Source organism: Ailuropoda melanoleuca, chromosome 12 (genome assembly GCF_002007445.2).
Source record: "Ailuropoda melanoleuca isolate Jingjing chromosome 12, ASM200744v2, whole genome shotgun sequence".
NCBI lineage: Eukaryota > Metazoa > Chordata > Mammalia > Carnivora > Ursidae > Ailuropoda > Ailuropoda melanoleuca.
In genome coordinates, this window is record NC_048229.1 from 28,396,803 (window position 1) to 28,420,669 (window position 23,867).

General features: G+C 44.3%; 1 protein-coding gene across 11 annotated transcripts in view; it reads right to left on the reverse strand.

The window, feature by feature from the left end:
* The window catches only part of LOC109490933 (zinc finger protein 345-like), a 68,451-nt gene that overhangs the window by 15,554 nt on the left and 29,030 nt on the right, over window positions 1–23,867 (reverse strand). For 4 of the 11 annotated variants that reach the window (XM_034639057.1, XM_034639058.1, XM_034639056.1 and 1 more), the window contains 3 exons: window positions 6,619–6,752; window positions 3,225–3,351; window positions 2,644–2,739 (listed from right to left, as the gene is read on the reverse strand). In XM_034639057.1, the coding sequence (XP_034494948.1) occupies window positions 2,644–2,739; window positions 3,225–3,351; window positions 6,619–6,752 (357 nt within the window). Of the gene's footprint in view, window positions 1–2,643; window positions 2,740–3,101; window positions 3,137–3,224; window positions 3,352–6,618; window positions 6,753–8,186; window positions 8,357–18,171; window positions 23,854–23,867 lie in introns of those variants that run through there. The other 7 variants (XM_034639065.1, XM_034639063.1, XM_034639064.1 and 4 more) reach the window with 7 other exon arrangements.

The following is a 23,867-nucleotide window of genomic DNA, read 5'->3' on the forward strand; positions in this document are numbered from 1 at the left end:
GAAACCACAGGACAACATAAAACTCCTGCTCATGTCAGTATGTACACAATTCTAGAAACCTGCCGTGCTGTAATGAGGTAGCACAAGTCACTTGTATTTCTGCTATAGAATTTTCTTAAAAGCATAAAATGCAGAAATCTGCATAATAAACTACACCACATAAAAGATAGAACTTGTGACAGTGGTAACATCCAGGAGGTTCAGGGATGGAGAGGGTGAAGGAGAAAAGTTGCCTATAAAATTGACGACAGCAGTTGAAAACGGTTTGTTACACCTTTAAGATGTTTTAAGGAATCTCTAAGGCAACCAGAATGAAAATACAGACAGAAGACACGTAAGTGAATGAGAAGGGTGTCAAACCATATCATGCGTATAACACCACAATTAAGATAAAATATAATACCTATATGAGATACAAAGAAAAAAGTTGCAAATTGCTTTCGATTCACCAAAAGTGCTTCTCATGCAAAGAAAATATAAATTCAACAATAAATAGATGTTGAAAGTATTGCGAGTATTATAACAACTCACCTAGATATGGTAGAACATTCACAACCACCAGAAATACAGAAGACGAGTTACAAACTACGTAGGGGTGATATTTCATAGACATATAATGTTTCTGGCAAAGGGCATAAAACTGATTCACGTTTGAGTCACACATTGTTCAAAAGTGTACAGTGTTGAAAACTGTCATCGTCTAACAAAATACATCGGTAAAGAAAAACAAAAACAAAAACCCACAACTAACTAATGTTGAGAAAGTCCCATACGAAAGGAAGCACGTTACTAAGGAATTCCAAAATGAGAACAAGCCTAAATTTAACTGAAAAAAAATGTGACATAATGCAATATATGAATTATTTAAAAGGAAACCTTCTACAGAGCTGTAATTTAAACTCTGTGTATCCATGAAAAACAGGCATTGTCAATTTTGGTATATGTTCACTGAGAGTAAACTGGAAGGAATACTCATTAACATCAACCATGAAAAGGTGTAATAAAAATATGAAGAAGAACGGGGCGCCTGGGTGGCACAGCGGTTACGCGTCTGCCTTCGGCTCAGGGCGTGATCCTGGCGTTATGGGATCGAGCCCCACATCAGGCTCCTCCGCGATGAGCCTGCTTCTTCCTCTCCCACTCCCCCTGCTTGTGTTCCCTCTCTCGCTGGCTGTCTCTATCTCTGTCGAATAAACAAATAAAATCTTTAAAAAAAAAAAAATATGAAGAAGGACTAACGTGACATCAAAAAACGTGTTCTGTAACTCACTAATTCCTCCTGTTACACAGAATTCAAAGATGTAACCCACTGTCTAGAACAAAGCAGAGAAGCAAAAACCTTCACTTTCTGAATAAAAACGACCAAAAAAATTATAAAATATGCTGACAATCATTTTATAAATACTGGGAAGTAAATCCAGATATATTCTGAGGAAAATAGTAAAAAAAACCTTATGATTAATTATTCCAAAAGTAAAATTCCATTTAGGAATAGAGATTTGTGTCAATATGGGAATTTTACTATCTACATCACTTCTTACACAGCACATGCCCGGGTCGCCCGGGTGGCTCAGCGGTTGAGGGTCTGCCTTAGGCTCAAGGTGTGATCCCAGGGTCCTGGGATGGAGCCCAGCATCAGGCTCCCTGCTCCACTGTGAGCCTGCTTTTTCCCCTCCCACTCCTTCTGCTTGTGTTCCCTCTCTCGCTGGCTCTCTGTCAAAGAAACATTAAAAAATAAAAAAAATAAAAATAAAGCACACGCCCACGTCACATCAGAACTTAATCTAAGAAATAAGAGCTGAGTCTCGCAGACAACTAATAAGAAAGTGCAAACATACGACAATGTCACAAGAACTTATTATACGAGACAAAATTAGAAAATGATGCACTTATTAAGCAGCTAAGAAATGATACTTTACTATAGGCTGTAGGTTCCAAAAGTTGTAAATCCCACATAACATTACTGTATGTAGGAAATCTATGGACCAAATAGAGACATTACATTATTTCACCACTAAGGAATGGAACGCAAGGAGGGGAAACCTCTTCTTCTCGTTAATACAAAGGAAATGAACATCTGAAGTGAAATAAAGGATTGTATTTTCTCCTGTCAGGGAAGTGCTTTGTTACCTGATGACATTGCTCAGTGTCCACTGTGTATAATTAAGACTGAAGCCTCCATAACACTGGAAAGCATGAATCAGAAAACACGTGATGTCTGTCTCCAGTGCTGCGGGGATTCCCGCCCCAATCCCCAGTATGCCCCACACAACTCTGCACACTTTCTCCCAAGAAGCAAAACGGAACTTAGAAGAGGCTTAGCACAGACCCTCCGGAATAGGGAGATTTCCCTAAGGCCCTCAAAGCATGGAAAAGCTCTCCAATTATGGAGGCCCTCCCACACCCCGTGGCCTTACTGTGGCTGTGAAGGATCATCACTGGAGCAGAGACAGAAGCATTCGAGAATATGAAAGCATGACAATATTGTGAAAAGATGTCCCTGTGTGACAGACAGGGAAATACACCTGGGGTTCTCCAACTGATTTTCATCCCAGCAGAGCTACTGGAACCACATTTAAGGTCTATCTTCCTCCTTCAGACATGGACCTCCGTCTGTCATTGGCTTCATTCATTCCCACCTACCTGGATCAAAGACTATTGTCTTCCATCTCTTCACATCCCACAGCTCCTTCGTCTGCTCCAAAAAGGAGACCAAATCAGGCTTCGACACAATGAGACCTGTTTAATAGAGAAACGGAATATAAGTGGGGCTGCGGAACTTGCAAGCCACTACTGGGGTCAGTAGGGAAGAGAGGACATTGTAGAATTCTAGAAGATGATTTCCCCAACACTGTTCACCAACAGCCCCTAGAGAACATGCAGGAGTTTCAAACACTCACTTCCTAACTTGCACTTCCAAGATCTACTGAGACAATAAGGTGGCGAAAAATTGGACTTTAAATGGAGGCAGTATCATTCTACGCCACGCCAGGTCCAGAACTACCACTAATCGACAGAAATGATGTTACCCTAAGGAAGGGGAAGCTAAAGCTGAAAAGCAAACATCAAGAAGATTTTTGTCCCCATCTACAAATCCTTACTTTTGTTCCTTAGTGCAGTGAGCTGAATTCCACTGTGCAAAGGGAATCATCCAAGAGACAGTCTTGAAAGGAAGGAGGAAACCCTGAGTGTGGCTCGGGAAATCTGGAAGGAGTCATCCTCACCCAAGAACAGGAGGTGTCCGTAGTTCTCCAGCATCACGTCCCTGTACAGTTCCCGCTGTGTGTGGCTCAGGCATCGCCACTCCTCCTGGGAGAATTCTATGGCCACGTCCCTGAATGTCAGCAGTCCCTGCAAGACATACCACAATCACCAAGTGGCCATCGACAGAGTTCACAATGGTCCCTAAGATCAAGAGGGAGTTAGTGTCACCAGCTAGACCACAATATCTGATCTTTGCTGCTTACCTGACTGTACCCCCTAAATTAGATCCTACATTTTACTTCACTTCCTCTGTCCATCTTACCCTTTACTTCATTCAAAACACCCCATGGGCAGAGTCTCCTGCGGTGAAAACAGAAACTATCCAATGAAAGGTAATGACCGCGCAGGGGAAGTGCTTGGGCTGGCCCAGTTTGAGGGAGAGGGACGCAGATGTAACCCATGGAGTGATCTAGTTACCTTTACCTCAATATAAGGCTAATATTCTCCACCCACAGAGAAGCACAAACCTCATTTACTAAATGTGCAAAGGCATCAGGTTTGAACCCAAGTTATGATCCTAGAGTTGACTGAAAAGGACACGCAGGTCAATATTCAGAGAGGACTCTAAGCCAATGTTCATAGCAGGTGTCAAACGTGAGAACAATGATGGAAACCAGAAGTTATCCACACAAAATCAATCTAACCATTTACATTTCATGTACCCATCCACACATTTAGGAAGTACTTATATACACGAAAAGCGATAGAGTAGAAAATTCTCACGGGGTGTAACTCAAGAACCATTTTCAATGACGTCACACTTATAAATCACTTTGTGGATGATGATGCTTCTTTTATTCACACTATCAACACAAACACAGAGAACAATACACATAAAACAGCTATTATTTAGGAGTCTGGTTTGATGAAGGATAGAGGCAGAAAAATATTCACCTTTAATTCAGAAGGCTGACCCATAGACGGCATAGCTCTGCTAAGAGCCAAACACATACTACTTGTTACCAGGGCTTCTGGGTGACGCAATGGCTCAGGTGTCCTACTCTTGATTTTGGCTCAGGTCATGGTCTCGGGGTCCAGGGATCCACTCAGCACAGAGTCTGCATGAAATTCTCTCTCCCCCCCTCTGGCTCTACGGGAACACCTCTCCTCCTCTCTCACACACACTAGTTCTCTCACTCACTACAATCAATCAATCAATCACTAAATAAATAAAGTACTCTTTACTTCTTCATTTTTTAAATGAAGAGAATGTCTATCACATGAGTGTGGAATAAAGTAAAAACTCACAGGACGGCGGTCTGACTTAGATCCCCCAGGCCCAGGAGTCAATACTACCAACTACACGAAGGTGAGAGTCTTCATTTGTGCAGTGGAAACTGATGTAGGGGCGTTGGGGGAAATGGTCAAGAAACTATTCTTGAAGACATTTTTCGTGAAACAAATTTGTTTTGATTAAACCTCAGGGACAGGACCCATTGGCAGAAAGAGATGCAGTGTGATTGTGAGGAGGTACTGATTATATACTCTTCAGGTAGGGGGGTAGAGAAAAAAAAAGTCTCTAAGGGGATTTGCCTCCAGCAAAGCATTAACACTAAGGCACTTGTGAATTCCTTGAGGAAACTCATACTTTGCATGTCCCAAGTATTTATCTGTGGGCTGCAAGTTGTAAACACATTTTCTCTACATTTCTTTTGCTTTGTTCTCCTGATCAGAAACTACAAGCAAAGAGAAACTCAAAAGAAAGAAGTTTCCAGGTGAAATGGGAGGGTTTCGGCCCATCACCCAGGAAATCTGTCCAAGACCCTTAGGAATTAAGGACAATGTGAGCCTTACAGGGGGAGCTATCAGGCAGAGCAACAAGCCATTACAAGAAGTTAACATCAGCCCTAATGACCAAGTTGATCATCGGCCCCTAGGCACTCTGAAGGACCTCTTGCTCGGTGTTGAGTAAGGGACAGGTGGGGCTAGGGAGGGGTGGACAGCTACCGGGCTAAGTGACCAGGCTCACGAAAAATCCCAGGAAAGGGGGACACAAAGAAAACAAGAGCTAGGGAATGTGACCAGACCACCTCGTTTTGTTTCAAACACCAGAGATGACATATTCAAAGGAGAAGTAATCATGCTGCTATCAGCGGTGACCTCAAGGAGACTGAAGGTACCCGGTCAGTTTTCTATAAAAGACCAACCATAAAGGCGCTGGGTGGCAAACATTCTGGGCCCGCTCACTCTAGAAAGCTTGCTTTCTGTTCTCACCTTCACGTGATAAACTATCACTTTCCCCTTTTGTGCCTGATACTCATTCTGCTACACCACCCAAGAACCCGGCACCTGCGTGTTCCTTCTAGAGGCCTCCTTTCAGGCAAATTCGCTTGAGTGCTGGAATAGGGGAGGGGCCGGTGACTATCTGCCTGGATGCAGACAGGCCCAGGAGCGACCCACCCCAAAATAGCCATAGGTCCTAACTAACAAATGGGCTACTTACAACCAGGTTCGGTTCCCAAAAAGGGAAGATTCCATCTGTCCCCAGACTGTCCCATCTTCGCCTTTAAAACCAGGCCCCGCCCACTACCTCCAGACACAAGGCCTCTCTGGTGTCCTTCCCCACCCTTGCTCCCTTGCTGTGCATTCAATGACCTCCTGGCTCCTTTGTTCTGTCTCAGCTGAATTCTCTCACTTCCCCTGCCAATGGTCCATGCCTGCTCATCACCCAAAATCCCCATCCGCTCAAGAGACACCCCATTTAGGGACCACATTCTTGTACCCCTAAACAGTAAACCAGCATGTCAATTAAATTATGAGAATACAGTCGATTTATACAAAGTTCAAACACATGTACTTTCCCCGTCTGGTAATACCTACTATATTTTAGACACCTTCTAAGGGATATGAACCCCTGCCTTTTTTCAGAGAATATTCGAAGTGATTCTGGGTATCGTACCATATTCGCTGTTTATCTGTGCATTTTCCTACTCCTGGTCTACACAGAGCTGGTAAGGCATCTAGATGGGGCCTAAATAAGACCATTTTCCATCACTGATATCCTTGGACCAGACCCCTTCAGCAACAGGAATCTTTAACTCAACACCTTCCCAAGGATCTGTCACCAAGGGACTATTTGCAATACTGGCAGGCAGGTCTTTCATTCAAAGTGACAACCCTTGATGGCCTGTTCTAAGCCCCGTTGGAGAGAAGGGACAGAAGGCTCTGGCTGATAGGGGAGAAGGGTTCTAAAGACCAAATTTGAGTATCATGTCTGAAAAGGTTTGAAAACTGGGTGTAAACATAGAGCAGAAACATCAGAACTTGAAAAAAATCAATAGTAACAATTTCTAAATATAAGGAATTTCTCCAGAAAAAGTCGACAGGGCCTCGGAACTCGCACGCAAGGCTTACCTGAGAACTGGCCATTTCTTCTTCACCTCGTCCTCCGGACTTCTTGCTCAGGATTCCAGGAGAAATCACAGCTGTAGCAGGAGAAAATGCCTTTAAAGCCCCCAACAGGGCGTCTTCACCCATAAATGTCTTGCCTGCAGGTAGGAGTTTCAAATGCAGAAAAGGCTCAATTTCTTATCCCTTTGTGTCAGAAGCTATTCAGAAAGAAAGAATTCTTCCTTGGAGACCAATCTCGGGAGTCTTTCCTTCCCTGGTTCAGGGGGCCTACCCCACCACAGACACACACATCTTCCGCTAAAGCAGAAAGAATAAACGTGTGCTGCATGGACCTGATGCTTCCAGATTCCCGTGGCAGCGCCCGTGTTACCTCTCCTTGAGCCAAGCCTGCACTCAGCAGTTTTCTACTCATGGTTAAGCCTGCTTAACCCTGGCTTCACCTAGAATCGCCTGGAGCATTTAATGAAAACACCACAGTTGTTTCCCCCCTCAAGGACTGACAGACTCTGGGGTGGGGGGCACAGGATTTGATCCCTTCTTGAAACTCCACAGGTGATCCTATCAGGATGCATTTGGGGAGGTGACCAGGTAAAAAGCAGTAATCAAGGCTGTGGTTGTTATTCCGATTTAATCCATACTTTGTCCATGGATCACAGTATGTGGACATTTACACTTTCTCCCTCTTTCTGCTATGTGGAGGAAGCTACCCTTACAAATGGAGTTTCCCTTAGAGATGCAAATGTCTGCTAAAAATATACCCAGCCAGTTTTCAGACCTCTTTCTTGGTCTGCTGTTTCTTCTTCTTTTTTTAAAAGATTTTATTTATTTATTTGAGAAAGACAGTGAGAGAAGAGGCTCAGAAAAGGAGAGTAGCAGAGGGAGAGGGAGCAGACTCCCCACTGAGCATGGAACCCACCGCGGGGTTGGATCCCAGGACCATGACCGAGCCAAAGACAAGCGCTTAACAGACTGACGGACCCAGGCACCCCTGTCTGCTCTTTCTTTAAAATACCAGCCGAAAAGAATCCTTATCCTAACGAGACATATGTTGTGATGACATGTGCTCCGTCAGTAGGTAAATGGTTACTTTCATAACTGCCACAGACTTTTCCAAAGTGAATGTACATTGTTCACTCCCATCAGCAATACATGAGCATTCTAATTCCTCAACATGCTCCCTGAAATTTGGTGTGAACCTTTATCTTACCCATTCTAGAATATACAGAGTCGTTTCTCTCTGCAAAAAATGAAGCGGTCTTCCTACAGTTGTCCTGGTGACTGAACTAAAACCACGTAAACACATAAAGCTGAACAAAACTCAAAATGGCTACATTAAAACATCAGCAAGCCTTGATATTAAACTAGGGATCCTTTTCCCTCTCTTCTCCAACCTTCTGCTCTCCCCTTCTTAGCCTTTCCTTTCCAGCACTGGGTCCCACCCTGAAAAGGTGATGGACACAGCTGGCGGCACACACACAATTCCGGGTGGAACTGGCTAGATCCTGTAGGGATTTCCCCACAAATACCCCACCCCCTTCCACCCGGGGGCTTGCAGTTTTGAAGGCCCTGACCTGCTGCAGCCTCTCTTGCTGGTGAGGTAATTAACCTGTTGTTCCTCTTGATCCCCAGCTCCGTCTTCACGTTCTATCTTGGCTCCGAAGCAGGGAGGTCAGGTTTTGACAGCAGAATGTGAAGAAGAGGAACACGTTTTTCTTCCTCCATTCTCAATTCCTTGGCCGCTCTAATATGTAAGTGGACATAAGACTGATTCACAAGGGAAAAAAAGTACTTTCTTACGTACGGGAGCCTCAGAGACATGAGGCTCAAAGAAAGGCGACTGATGCCTACATGCCACTGTGACTTAAGAAGGGGTTGGGGATGTAGCATTTCAGAAAGGGGCAAGCACATGCACAGGAGAAAGGAGAGAGCAAATGTGTGTCCAACAATGGTTTGCCACACCAGGCAGGCAAGCCTATATCACAGAGTTATTCTGAGTCATTTGTGCTCTTCCGGGTAGAGTTCCCCCATCTCACTTATTGAGTGAGCTTCACAAAAGAATGAGATCCTTCCATTTGCAGTAACAGCATAAACCTAGAGCACCTTTTTCAAGGTTACTTTGAAGTCCTGCCAATGCCCTTCCAGACAACTTAGTAGACTTCATATGTAGCAAGCACCTTTAGCCCGGGTCACTGATGAATCACATCGTCCTTTCGTATATTTATAGATCACGCATTTGTTCCGTAGCAGGCCTTGCAGCTGAACTCTCCTGCACAAGCTCGCCCTGGGCACCATCATACCCTGCTCAGCACGTCCTTCATGTGTACAGGGAGCCGCCGGGAGTCTGCTCTCAAGTAGTGGTACAGATTCCTGTGCCCTCCTTTGTACTGTTTAACTGCCCTTGAGGTCCTTTAAAAATATTTGGGCCAGGCAGAAACATTAGAGTTGGTTTTTGGACAAGACTGCAACTTCTTCCCAAGTGACTGGCCTCCTGAATACACCTCTTATTCCTTTCCAATCAAGACTCATGCCTGTGTCTTGGCTTTTCATGCGACTGGCAGCCAAACTTGGGTTTTTTGGTAACAAACTGCTGTGGGATTGATGAGTACAACCACCCGGAAAGGATTCTTGAGATGTTTGATGGTGCTACTTAGTAAGTTTATCCAAGTACTACAGGACAGGACCCCATGGCAGAAAGAGCTTCATTTTGGCTATGAAGCTGGTGGTTACACACTTAGTGCTCGAGAGAGAGGGGTCATGTAGGGAGTATTAGATCATAAATGTTTCTTTTTTTCCTTCAAAAATTTTATTTCTTTCTTTGAGAGACAGAGATAGCTGGGGGGTGTGAAGCAGAGGAGAGGGACAAGCTGACTCCATTCTGAGCACAGACCAAAGGGGGGCGTAGGGGAGTGGATCCAAGGACCCTGAGATCATTACCTTAGCAGAAATCAAGAGTCAGAGGCTCAACCCACTGAGTCACAAAGGTGCCCTTATCATAAATGTTTTTTTCAATTTCTACTCATAAAACTACAATATTTCTCTAATGCTTATCATTCAGGTTGATATTAACTATGGGTGAGATGTACAGGCAGTCGTGAGACCCTCTAGGAATGTACCAACCAGCACGCATTTGATCCTTATCAAAACTATGCAGGCTATAAGTCAGGCTTCTGGGTTAAAGCGAACATTTTTCTCTTTCTCTCTCTCATCATTTCATCAACAAACAATTTTTAATCCTTCAATCTTTACAGTTGTTGAAAGCTGAAGGATTCATCTTCTATAACTTCTTCAGGGACAGGGGTTGTAGACATGTCCCAACACGTGGACCCAAATTTGTCACTATCTGTCCCTACATGTAAGTATTACAGAAGGCTATTCCTGTAGAGTCCAGAGTGAATACTGGGATGAATTTGAGTATTAAGCATTGTCGTTTGGCTGGGTGAAAGAGACAGAAACTGCTTGCATATATCTCAACAATAGGAGGGAACAAAGCAAAAGAGAGAACACAAGTAGAATACTATTATAATGAAAAATCAGGAGAACAATGGAATTTAAGCAGTCATTCAGTGACCGTGTAGCGAGGAAGAGAGCCCAATCAAGAAACAGAGGCTTAACCAGAGAGAACCACCTGATGGTTCCCAGAGGGAAGGTGAGTGGGGGGGGAAGGCTTAAATAGGGGAGGGGAATTAAGGAGTGCACCTGTCCTGAGGAGCACCCGCTGATGTATGGGATTGTGGAATCACCTCGCTGTACCCCAGAACCTAAGAAGATTGTGTGTACGTACAAGCTATGGCAAAACCATAGGGAAGTCCCCGGAACAAACGAGGGGCATGCTTTTTTGAGGAGACGGCTAAGTTGAGAAGTCTGTTACAAATAAAACTTCTTTGTAGTAAAATGGTACTTTCAAGGATGGTGGGTTTTCACTGGTGAGGTTATAGCCTGCGTGCAATAAGAAAACCATCTCTTCCTCTGGCTGCAATTGTAGACTATAATCCACTTCCAAGGTCACACTTGTGTAAGGTCAAGACCTTCCCTTCCTGTTGACAATGAGTGATAAGGCCTGAGAGCTCCCTTCTGACTGCATTTTAGTCAGGATTCCATTTACTGACTCAATCACCCTTTGACCAACATCTCAGCCTTTCCTTCACTCTCAGTTGATGGCAGCAAACATTCTAATCTTCACTTTGATAACTTTTTTTTTTTTTTTTAGATTTCATACACTACTTTTTTTTCTGTGTGTGGTTTATTGAAATCAACAGATTATCCTCCATTTTGTGTGGGCCAAGCTCAGGCTCTTCCATGATGGGTGACTTTAGCAGAAAGATTATTTTGATTTAAAAACCAATAAAAATACAGCAGATTCAGGAAAAGTCTTCTCCATCCCCCTCACTACCAAAAAAGAATTTAGAGAGAGAACCTGCCGTAGGATGAGAGCTATCCCCTTGGGTAACTACATTATGATATAAACTAGGTTTGAGAAACAGGGAGGAACCTAGTTAGGCCTCTTTGAAGAAAGTTCTCTATAGCCTATTGTTTTTGAGTGGCCCAGAGAATTTTTGTTTACCCGGTATTTCCTCTTTTCCTTCTTCCTGTGAATTACACTTCTTCCCTTGGAGTTCCCAGACTTCCACCTTGTTCTATTTCCTCCTCCTCTTCTCTTCAAAGACACATACCTTACATTGCCAGTCTTCGCAACTTTCCCATCTGTGTGGAGTGTCTATATGTTCAGTTTAAATTTGATTTTTCTGTTTAACTCACGCCAATTTGATTTTTAGTCAACAATGAGAACTTCCTCTTCTGTTTCAGTTCATGCTTTTGTATAATCTTCCAATCGATATATATCTTCTATTTTATACGATCAACGTTAAGAAGGAAAAAGAAACAGAAAGGCAGGGCCCAACATTTACATTCTCAGAGAAAATATGAGACACTGAATACCAAGTCCTAACATATTAGGAGGATTAACTAACCTATTTGTTCCTGAAGTCCCAGCACAACACCATGGATCCTACACGTGTGCATAGAGTAAAGGCTCAAGAAACGCTGCATTAATGGTGTCTGTACATTATTCTCCAAATACAGACTTTCTCAGACTATAACTGTTCCCAGCGCTGGAATGGCTACATACTTTGAACTCACTGACAGGTGCCCTCTAGCTTATAGCTCAACTAATTGTAGCTTCCTTGAGATTTCAACAGACCCCTGATGCGAGGGAAACCAGGAACCCGATCCTAGAAGATCAAGCTACACCGTGCTACAACAGGGCCTTGCCTGAGTCCAGTGAGTCTCTTTGAGATCATAGTGGGAATGACAAAGTGCTGTAGCACTGCTTGCCCTGCATGGCAATGCTCACCACTTCTGTGTGCCTCCTCCTTAAACACTTCCTGCTCCGCCTGTGGCTTTGTAGACTGCCCTGGGACATGAATCTACCATGTTCCCCATTGGCCAGCTTCCTGAACAAAGCAAATTTTCCTTTCCAATTGTGAAAATTAGTCACGGGACACTCACTCAAATGGAATCAGAGGGTTTTGGTGGGAGTGCAGGAGAGCTGCACTCCCACTGGCGGTCAACTGCAAATCCAACAGGAAGAGATGGACTGGATTTTTTTTTTCTTTTTCTTTTTTTTTTTAAGATTTTATTTATTTATTTGACAGAGATAGAGACAGCCAGCGAGAGAGGGAACAAGCAGGGAGAGTGGGAGAGGAAGAGGCAGGCTCATAGCAGAGGAGCCTGATGTGGGGACTCGATCCCATAATGCCGGGATCACGCCCTGAGCCGAAGGCAGACGCTTAACCGCTGTGCCACCCAGGCGCCCCTGGATTTTTTTTTTTCTTGAAGAATTTTACTTATTTCTTTGAGAGAGAGAGAGAGAGACAGCCAGGAGAGAGGGAACACAAGCAGGAGGAGTGGGAGAGGAAGAAGCAGGCTCCCAGCGAAGCATGGAGCCTGATGTGGGGCCCGATCCCAGGACCCTGGGATCACACCCTGAGCCAAAGGCAGATGCTTAACGACTGAGCCACCGAGGCGCCCCGAGATGGACTGGATCTTATATGGACTTAATCTGCTTCTGGATACTACTCTTCTATTCAGCCAAATGGAAGAGACACTTATGTTTGAAAAAGACTTTTCCTCCTCATGGGCATTCGAACATGAATGGACTTACTCGGATCCTGTTCTGATATACGTGGTGAGGAACACACAGACTTACTCTGTACAGAATTCAGACGGGCCACAGATGTTTTGTGTTTAGCGCTCATTATGGTTGTTACTCTGTGGGTGCACAAGCCGAGGGGCCAACCCTCTCCGAGACACAATATCTCACCTAAATCCTGAGATCACAGCTACGACCCCAAGCACTCTTCTCCTTGGGAGCACCTTGGGGACTTTTTATACCCTCTCTGCCATCATTGGAACTCTTCTCTTTTCCATTAGACTGTGTGAGGGAAGTGAACAATGCAGCCTAAAGCAATGTGTGCTTCCCAAATGCCAGCCCCTTTATTCTCTTGAGTGACAATCACTGTGCATTCAGGCTCTTCCCTGTATCCTGGAGGAATTCCAAACCTTTCTCATCTCATAAGAAAAATGAACTGTTTTTCTCCATGTCAACAATGTAGATATTCATGTCTCACAGAGAGTTATGTACAATGACAAGTCAGTCAATTGTAGGTAAAACTGTAAGACAGAGAATCTATGCCAGCAATAAATAGTAAACCATAGACATACGATGAGTCCTGTTATAATACTATATGATTATCCATATAATTTTGTTGCATATATGGTCCCAGGAGATAAGGTCAGAATCTAAAGAGCAGTGTAACATTGTCTCCTGAAGGAATGAAGAGATGTTCAAAATACATTTGAATGTGTATTTCAGTATCAGATAAAACATTTGCCAAACATTTACCTGGGTGTGGGTTGTAAAGAGAGCTCCACAAAGATGGGTAAAAAGGTTGTTGGTCCTTCAAGAAGCTGGTGCCCCTCATTCTCACTGCAGAATCTCTAAGTGGCAACAGGAATAGTGATTAAAACTTGCCACACTAGGTCCTGCGTTACTGCAACCTCAGGAGGGAAGAAGATCCATTCACAGTGCAACATTAAGACCCACTGAAACACCTACAGTCATGACAAGCACAGCTAGCTGTAATCTGTACTCACTGGAGTAGAGGCATCTTACTTCAGGGAGCCCTGCTCAGGGACAGGAAACAGCACACACATATCCTGCATCTGAGGATAAGGCTCCATCAGGAAAGATCCATGCTCTACCTGATGGCCCAGCCTAAGTCTCACTTTCCTGGATCCCTGGTACCTGGATCCCTATGGGGGCATCTGGTCAGTCTCCCTGGGACACACTCTCCAGGACCGGCGGCTCTTTAAACCTTTGCGGATGTCCTGTGTAGACTAGGTTTAGACTAGCACAAGAATCTGAATCTCTTTCCATCTTAGAGAAAGGGGCATTAGTCATCCAGGGCCCACTCCTCCCTCCGTAGAAGCAATCGCCTTCGGGGTAGCCAGGTGGGAGTCGCCCTGGGTTCCTCTGACTGTGGTAAAGAACACTGAGCAAGGCTAGAGATGCAAACAGATAGACACTGCTTGTTTCCACAGCAACTGCTCATCAGAAAAACAGATGAAGAGTCATGATCCGTATCATCCAAGAATTTTTAGGCGAGAGCCATTGGGTATATGGTTGAATTCAGGATTCTGGAGTCAGTGTGAGGAAGAACAGAGGTAGATGGGGGACTTTGCTTCAGTTGGGCCAGTTCCCTGTGTTTTGGTGTAAGTTCTGGTGTCACCCCTGATGGATTATTCATGGACCAAAGAGTTTTTAGTAGCAGTTGTCATAGCATTTAGTTCACATTCCTCTTAAGAGGAGCTTTCTAATACAACTGTCCCAGAAAATTCTGTTGAACTTGCTTTTTCTTTTCTTTTAGGAAACAGAATGGAAAAGAACTACACTGATGAAAATACTATGAACTCTGTGTTGATCTTCTTTGGAAGGACTTAGGAAAGACAGAGCTGGAAGTACCCTAGAGGCAGGGAGATGAGAACCCATAGCCAGCTCCTCCCCAGCCCAATCCAGATCCATCCCTTTCAGAGGCTGTGCAGGTCTGGCCTGCTTCTGGGGTCTCCTCCCTTCCCAGGACAGATTCGAGGGATCACATTCTGAGTTGACTCTTCCTTTCATCTCTTCAGGGCTGGTGCTCACAATTTTCAAAACCCAGAATCTGATACGTGGGAGTAAAGGACTATACATTTTGGTGACTTCATTGCTGTTCTTATCATGAAATCCTGTGCTTCATGAGCCTTTCACCCAGAATCCTGTCTCCCATGATTGCCCTTTTATTCCCCCCTAAACAATATGACACCAGTGATGAGTACTTCCATGTGCTTCAGGACACTGGTATCAATGTGTCTCAGTACAACTGATATTAACTTGTTCACTTGGCTCGGGATCTCTCTGCCAGATGCCCCCAGAAAACAAAGGCTGTCACTGCTGTTTCCTGGAGATCCTGGCCTTTGCAAATACAGGTTCTTAATTAGTCCTGGACCGAGAAGTTTCCATTTTGTTCTGTACTGTGTTACAGATATCCTCTCCTTTATTACTTTTTAAGTTTTAGCCAAGAGCAAGCAAGGATCATATGATGACTGTATGTTCAGTGTCTTAAAATTCTAGAGTGTAACAAATGACATCATTTCAAGGAAGTAATCAGGCATTTGTTGGGGTAAGGAAGGAAGCATGCATGGTTTATCCTGCCTTTAACTTTCCCCTTCCCTGAGGGTATCTGTAACCTTCACTGTAGTGATAATTCTAGAAACTGAAGGGCATAAGGTATTGTTGCTCCCATCTTAAAATCGGATATCTGATCCTTATTTTGATTCATTAGTACTGGCAACTAGACTTAAGGAGCTGAATATTGAAAAAGCTTCACAAGTATTCTAAAGCATCAATCCAGAAACAGCATCTACAAATGCCTCGGTGTTTCAGTCCGTTAAGCATCTGCCTTCGACTCAGGTCATGATCCCAGAGTCCTGGGATCAAGTCCCAAGTCGGGCTCTTTGCCCAGAAGGGAGTCTGCTTCTCCCCCTACCTGCTATGTTTACTGCTCCCCATTTGTGATCTCTGACAAAAATAAATAAAATCTTAAAAAAAAAATAGCTTCTAGAGAAATAATATTCTATAAACTTCTCTACTGTACTGTCTACCGAGCATGGTGCTGGATTTGAAATCGAAGAATCTCCAGGAACAGTCATGATGCTTTTTCTTATCAACAGATCTTGCCATCTCTAGTGTGCATCTCGTCATCTTTTTCGCAACAGGAAAGAGCCCCGGGCACATGAAGAGAAAGGAGACAGTAGCCACACACCCAGGTAGATACAGATGACAGAGGCAGATGACACAAGTGGAGGCTAAAGATCAAAGGACAAAACTGAAGCTTAAAATGGGGTTTGGGAAGCTCTGCTGAATGAAACGGTTCTGAAAGTCCACCTTTAATTCTCTGGTGGTCACCGAGGGACAGCTCCTGTCTCATTCTTCACATGCTCCTACATCTTCAAGGACTGACCTTCTGTTCTAGTGTCTTCCAGGGCAGTCAAGGTGAAATCCAAAAGCCTCCCCATGGCCACTGAGGGTCTATGGGATCTGATTGCTGTTCCATTGCTAGTGGAGGCATGTGAAAATCTGTACTCACAGGGAGACTCTCAGTGGAGGCCCCAGTGGGATTTATTCCTTTTCGATTTTTGAGTGCACTTATCTCCTGGAGACAGAAAGAGTCTGGTACAACATCAGGAATGTGGGGTAGACTGACCCTCCCCTATCAAATCTTATGCATCCAGCCCTACCCATCGAGGCCTCCCCACTGACCACTCCGTGCCCCATTCTCAGAACGGTACCTGGGAGCTTCACTGTTTGCACTGGGCTCACCGTAGAGTACGTTGGGCCCCTTCATCAATACCTAAGAGATGCTAAAAGATTCTGATGCCACAATCCTTGGGGATGGGACCCTGGAGATGGTAGATCTAAAATCTACACAGGGGATTCCAATGGGAAGCCCTAGCTGAGGGTGACTTTTCTAAACAGTGTTTGTGAACATTTCACGTATATACAAATCACCTGGGATTTCCATTAAAAACAGATTCTGGGTCGCCATACTCATATATCATGAATCCCTAGGTCTGGATGAGACCCATGAATTTGTGTTTTTATTTTGTAAAAGATTTTATTTATTTTATCTGAGAGAGAGAGAGAGGGAGAGCACGAGTGGGGGTAGTGGCAGAAGGGGGAGAAGGATTCCCCACAGAGCATGGACTCAGACACGGGCTTTTCCCAGGACCCTGAGATCATGACCTGTGCCAGAGGCAGACAATTTAGCAACTGAGCCACCCAGCCATCCCTAATTTATATTTCTAACAACCGTCAAGGTCCCTGTCCACAGACTGCATTTCCAGTAGCACTGAGCTAGAGAAAGCAGAGCACACCCGAGTCCCTCAGACCCAACCATTGTGTGTCACCACACATACTGCCGTGCCCAGTGAAGACTACTAACGGTTCCAATAGGATACTTTCTGGTGATCCTGGAAGGCCAGTTAGGGACTAGATGAGGCAGTGGTGTCTGTGCACGGCTGTGTGGGAGAAATGGTATGTGCTCATGCATCAACAGACTGTTCACTGAGCACCTACTATATGCACCAGGTATAGGAGGCGGCCCTGGGCCCAGGACACCGTGCTGGGAATCTGACATGCATGACAGAAGTTAATCTTTTGAAAGCCTGGGAACTGGGTACCTTATATTCATTTTTTTCCAGGAGGATTTGGATGCTGGAAGAGCCACCCTGGGAGAAGAATTCCCATCTTTATTCTTCATGAAAAGTCACCTTAAAAGTAATGTTGGATGTGATGGCACATACAGAGAGAGGAGACTGGGAGACAGAAAGAAGAGTGGGTGAGAGACTCTGAAGGAAATCTGACACATCCATTATCTGCATGTGTGTATTTGGTGAATTTTAATGTGTGGACTATCAGGGGATATCCCAAGAATGGAAGGTGGGGTGCTCTGTGTTCTCTTGGAAGCACTGTTTCAACTGGAAAGGCAAAACTGAAAACCAAATGCTAAGTGTTTTCTTCTCCTTGATCTGAGTCTGAACCTCAGGACGCTGGGAATGCCAACTAGGGCCACCCAGAGAACGAGCTCTGTTCTCTAGACTGTTCTGGTGAGGGAGGATCAGGAATTGGCAGTGGACCGTGGAAGGCAGTTCTGTGGTCTGAGGACATTTTCCACAGAATCTGAAATGACAAATCTGAGGCTCTGGCAGCGCCTTTACCAAAGGGACTATTCCCACTGGGAATTCTGGAATAACTGAGCTCTTTGCCCACAATATTAGGGCCCAAAGTCTGGAACACGAACCTGGGGACCTCAGAACGTCCGTTGCAGAGCTGGGACTGATGGGCACCTTGTGAGTTCATATTCCACAGCGTGAGGGTGGATGTCCAGTCCCTGATCCCCACCTGCTCCAGGGTCCTCTGCATGGGAACAGGTGCCTGACTCAGGACCTTGAAGGGCTCACCTGTGTTCTCCTCCTGCGCATGTGCGAAGTTTGGGTACCAGGAAAGGCAGGACCGGAGAGGCCATCCAAAACTCTGGGTGTGATAAAAACGTTGCTCAGTGGGAGGCCCCAGCTTGCCCAAACTGGGAACTCAGATGTCAGGGCTTGGTTGAGACGCCACTGGAGGTGGTCCTCGGGAGACCTGAGGTGGTGAACGGAGAAGCACAGGACGGCAGGCTGTGGCCCTGAAAGGGGCTGTGTGTGTCACAAGTCCTTCGTGCGCATGGGTAGCACTTGGTGGAAACACTCCTGCCCATGCGCGGTGAGTGGTCATTACCAAGGGTGAAGGTTGGGGTCGCTTGGCAGAGTCGCAGTGGTGTGCTGTGCGCATGTGCAATGGTGGGCGGAGTGGGACAGGGAAACCTGTAACGTTGAGTCTTCCGCCCACTTACAACATGGGCGCGATGTTTAGGCCACAGGAGAAGTGCTCAAGATGAAAGGTGGTCCTATGTGGTGGTAACAGATTAACGGAGGTACCTTCAAATTTTCAAGACTTACTTTGACCAGTGAATTGTCTCTTCAAACGGTTAAGCATGCTCCACGTGTGGGGCTTGCAGTGAGGTGTTCACAGACACACTACGGAAGGAAAGCAAGGCCAGTATCTGATGGGCTGCACCTGAAGCAGTTGCCTCCTTTCTGGAAGGCCTAGTTGACTGGAGCTGTTGAGTTCCTTTTCCTCCATTCCAGTGCATTGACCAAACACGTGGGCTGCTTGCACATGCCACAGAGACAGTAGAGTCACGGGAGTCTAACGGCTTCCCTGTAATTTCCTTAACAGTGGAAACACAGTTGGTAGGATATTACCTTTCTTAGTTTTGCTTTGGTGTTTGATTTGCAAGGCTAGGTCAACAATTGTCCCCTCACTGTAAGAACACAGTCACAGAGTGCCCGGGTGGCTCATGTGGTAGAGCTCTGTCTTAGGCTCAGGTCTGGATGCTGTGGTCCTGGGTTCGAGACCCACTTCTGGCTCCCAGCTCATCAGCAACTCTGCTTCTCCTTTCCTCTCTGGCCCTCCCACCTGATCCTGCTCTCTCTCAAATAAACATTCTTAATAAAAAAAAAAAATATGAAGGTGCAAAAATCTTGTGTCCCAGAACCACACAGTTAAGTCACCTGTGTACAAATAAAGGATTGGCATTTCATGATGTGGGTCCTAGCCGGAGACAGATGCATTTAACTAGATATGTGCAAAAACAAGGGGTTTTTCGCCAAGGCTGTCGTATTGACAATTACCGCAGGATATGATGTTTTGGGAATGCAGTAAATCCATTTATACTAACAGGAAAACACTGCCATCATATAGCATTGGTTTAGGAAAACAATTCAATGGAGAGGAAGTATGTGACAATATGTACGGACACTGAAGTAACACCAGAGTATTTTAGTGCCTGCGTTTTAGACAATGTCAAATGGAATTTCACATCTACTCTGAAATTGCAAGAGGGGACACCTCAAACTGACCAGCTGTTACGTCTAAAGATCAAGTGATCACTACTAGGGACAACTAAGGGGGATTTTTATTTTATTTAAATACTTTCCAAGTTTTTATTGTCTCTTTTTTATTTTACAGTTCAAGTTATGCCTATGTGTAGATGTTTTCTCTCTCTATCGTAACCAATTCTCACACACTTAGGAGCTAATAAAGAACACTCTATTCTTTGTATGTCTGAATTCAGTTGGCTTGGCTGAGTTTTCTGTTTAGGGTCCAACAAGGTCAAAATCAAGGTTTCAGGAAGGACTGCACCGTCTGTGTACCCTCTAGCAGGGAATCTACCTCAAGGAGTCCTGAGAGTGTTGACAGCATCCACCTGCTTCTCCCTGTTCATATGTACCCTCTCCATGGTCACAGCTTCTCCATATTATCCCCAGAAAGAGAAAACATTAACTCTCATTGTTGATTCTCACTTTTACCTGTATACTCCATCGAAAAGCTTACTGAGTATTTTATGTAAGTAAGGTTATTGCCTCATGGACTGAAATTAGAAACAGCAGACAATGATGATTCAAATGCAAATCAGGGAATTAGTGAAGAGAATGAATGAGTGACCTCCAAGAGAAATCCATCACCCAGAGCTCTATCTGTCCTCACTCTGTGCCTTTATGCCACATGCTGACCTGAATCTCCACAACCTGTCAATATCCATGAACCCTAGCACTCTCCTTCCAATGACCCCTCTAGGTTTCCTCACGCTCTTCCACGTTCATATTGTGCATTTTAGACTTTTACACCAATAAACCCCTCTTCACCTAATTCTAGAGCCCTTATTTCAAAATCCATTGTCCTGGAATCTTCCATTCTTTCCTCCTCCTCCGTGGTCATTTATCTCCCCTCCACCCCATCATTCTAATAACTTCAGCCCATTTATTGTGTCTTTTATATCCACTGCCCTCAGTATCTGAGTCATCATTTACCAGGACTCCTTAGTTTCCTCACAGCCCCACACCCATTATGCTCAACCCTATGCTCCCTTTTTCGAATGGGCCCTTAAGCCTATTGACGCCCACCCATCTCCCAGCTGTGAACATCCCCTCCACCCACATTAAACCCTGTGTCCATTATGTTCCCCAAACATCAACTTTTGCCCCCGCCATTCATCTCTGGTCAGAGCACTGAACACACCCAGGTCTCCATTCACAAGCCACTATCCCCCTTCCATCCTTATGTTCTTTCACCCTTCCTAAGCAACAAGATTTGTCTGCCTTTTACCCACCTGTGACTTTCAACTCCCTTTTGCCAAGTAATTCATCACCCATTTTCCCCTTGCTCCCCATTTTTCCTCCACCGTTTCATTCTCTCAACACACATATGCCTCATTATCAGTAATATCCCTGCATATACCCATCCCCAACCTTCAGACCTGTAGTGCTCTTTAATCCCTCACTGACAGTTAACTCCCTACTACCTTTCAGCCCTGTTGTGAGTTACACAGAATGCCTCAGATAAACATGCTCACCTCTTCATCCTCAGTACCCGTAACTGTAACCTCCTGGGGCAACAGGATCTTTGCAGATGTAGTCAAGCTAAAATGAGGTCATACTGGGTCAGGTAAACCCGAATTCAATGACTGCTGTCCTAATGAGACGAGGGAAGTTAGACACACAACACTGTGTGGTGATGAAGCCAGAGACAGAGATCCATCCACCAGCCCAGGAAGATCAAGGAGAGCTGACAGTCCCCAGAAGTCAGAAAGAGGAATGATTCAATTCCAGGTATAAAGCGTGGCTCTGCCAACAGCTTGACTTCAGACACCTAAGAACTTCCAGAAGTGAGAGCCAGAATTTGGGGGCTTGTTTAGCCCCCCAGTTGTGCTAATGTTCCAGCAGCCCTAGAAAACTAACACAAGTCCTATTGTCTTCCCCTGTGGCTCTGTTTCCCCAAGCCCCCACACTCTGTGGACTCCGTTAAACCCTGTGGCTTCACCTGCCCCCACTGCATCACTATGCAATGTTTCATAGCAAGACGGTAGACAACCGAAAACTGTGGGACACATTTATGCGCCTGGACGAGTTATGTCTGAGAAACTACCGGCTACTTGGTACAGTCAATTGCCAAGATTTTCACTGCACCTGTTTTTCCACACACGTCAGAATCTGAAAGCAATAGGTCTCTCTCAAGTTGCTGTCCACTGCTGTTTTTTCCAAACCCTAGAAAGACAGAGAAGTGGTTCTGAAAGTAACTAGCTGTTTTGAGGGAAGTGGACTACCACCACCAAGATTTATGGAAAAAGGTGTTGGTATTGAAAGTGGTAAGTACCACCAAGTGACATCATCCTACTTACCCTGTACTTCCAAAACCAAAATGGGTGAAAATCCTTCTTGACATTCTGCCAAACACCATACAATTAAAAACACGGCACAAAGTCAGCCCCTTATTTTACAATGACCTTTGCCATGTTCTACTACTCTCTCTGGTTAAAGTTTACGTTAACTGATGGAAGCATGGCTATCATGCTTTCTTTTGGATTCCCTTTGCATAGGATATCTTTCTCCACACCTGCACGTTCAGTCTGACTGTGTTCTTACAGCTGAAGTGAGGGTGCCTGGGTGCCTCAGTCGATTAAGTGTCTGCCTTCAGCTCAGGTCATGATCCAGAAGTCTCCGGATCGAGTCCCATATCGGGCTCCAAGCTTATCAGGGAGTCTGCTTCTCCCTCTGAACCTGGCCCCTCTCGGGCTCTCTCTTGTTTTCTCTGTTCTCTTTCTCAATGAAAATAATTTTTAAAAAATGAAGTGTGTCTCTTGATGACTGTATATCTTTGGGTGTTGTATTTCTTTCCATTCAGGCAATCTCGTTCTTTGGCTTGGAGAACTTAGTCCCTTTATATGTAAAGCAAGGAACAACACAAGTATGAAGTTACTGCTGTCATTCTTTGGTTTTCTGGCTGTGTAGAATTATTGGATCCTTTCTTATTCACTGACTATCTTTGTGATTTGATGATTTTCTGAAAGGGTATATACTTAGCTTATTTTCTCCCTCCCCATTCCGTATCTACTACTACATTTTTCATTTTGTGAGTACCATGAGGCTTAAAGAAGACATCATCTAGGTGTCTATTTTAACTTCATTCCAGCTTAAGTTTGAATACTAAAACACTTTCAGAATTCCAGTAATTCATTAAAAACGCCGATGTACAACTGCATCTCATTTTATGGAAGAGTTAGATATTCCCTGAAATAAGAATGTCTTCATTTAAACCACATCAGTTCATACTAATGATTACTATGATGAAGATACATCAGTAGTTTACTACACTGCCATTCTCTTCTCTTCAAGACCAATTAGTAAAACATTTAATTTGTAACAGACACAATTTTCATTAGTTCTGATAAACAGAGAATGATGTTCTGAACACCAACTTCATGATGACCTCTATCAATGCTAGAACCACAAAAAGAATACCCATTTAGATTTTTTTCATATATTTTATGTTCTATTGTCCTTCATTTTCCACGGAAAATAGATATGCATGGATCCCACCTAAGGCAAAAGGGCATCTCTTATCTTTGACACAACAACCATACCTACAGTTTCATACACCCACCAGGAATAAATGAATTTTCTGAAGAGTTGTGAGAGTAGAAACACACCGATATTCGCAAGTCACAAATCTCAATGGAAACACACAAACACTCAAATTACACCCATGCAAAAATCCCTCCCATCTTTTGAAGAATAGCATATACATTATCTAACTGACAAACCTTATATTATTCCTTCTGATGCCATCTCTGGAGTGACTGATGTACTGCTTTCACTATGAATTCTGTGACATATATTTGACATTTGATGTTCAATTAAATACGTTTCTATATACTCCTATCTTTCAAGTTGCTTTTCTTCTCTGAACTCTAAAATGATTTCTAAATTGTAAGAGAATGTCTTTCCTCATTCATTACGTTTGTACATTTTGAACCAAGCCTATATTTTTGGACAACAAATAAGGATTGAATTCCACTTAAAGGCGTGGCCACGTTCTTGACATGTTATGGTTTTGCTCCTGTATGATTAAGGATGAGTTTGAGCAAGTTATGACTTCCAGCTAGAGGACTGCCACAGTCTGTCATTTGTAGTATTTTTCCTCAGTATGAACTCTATGATGCTGATGTGGAGATAGGACTCAACAGTCCTTCCAAATTCTCTCACAGTCTTCAAATTTG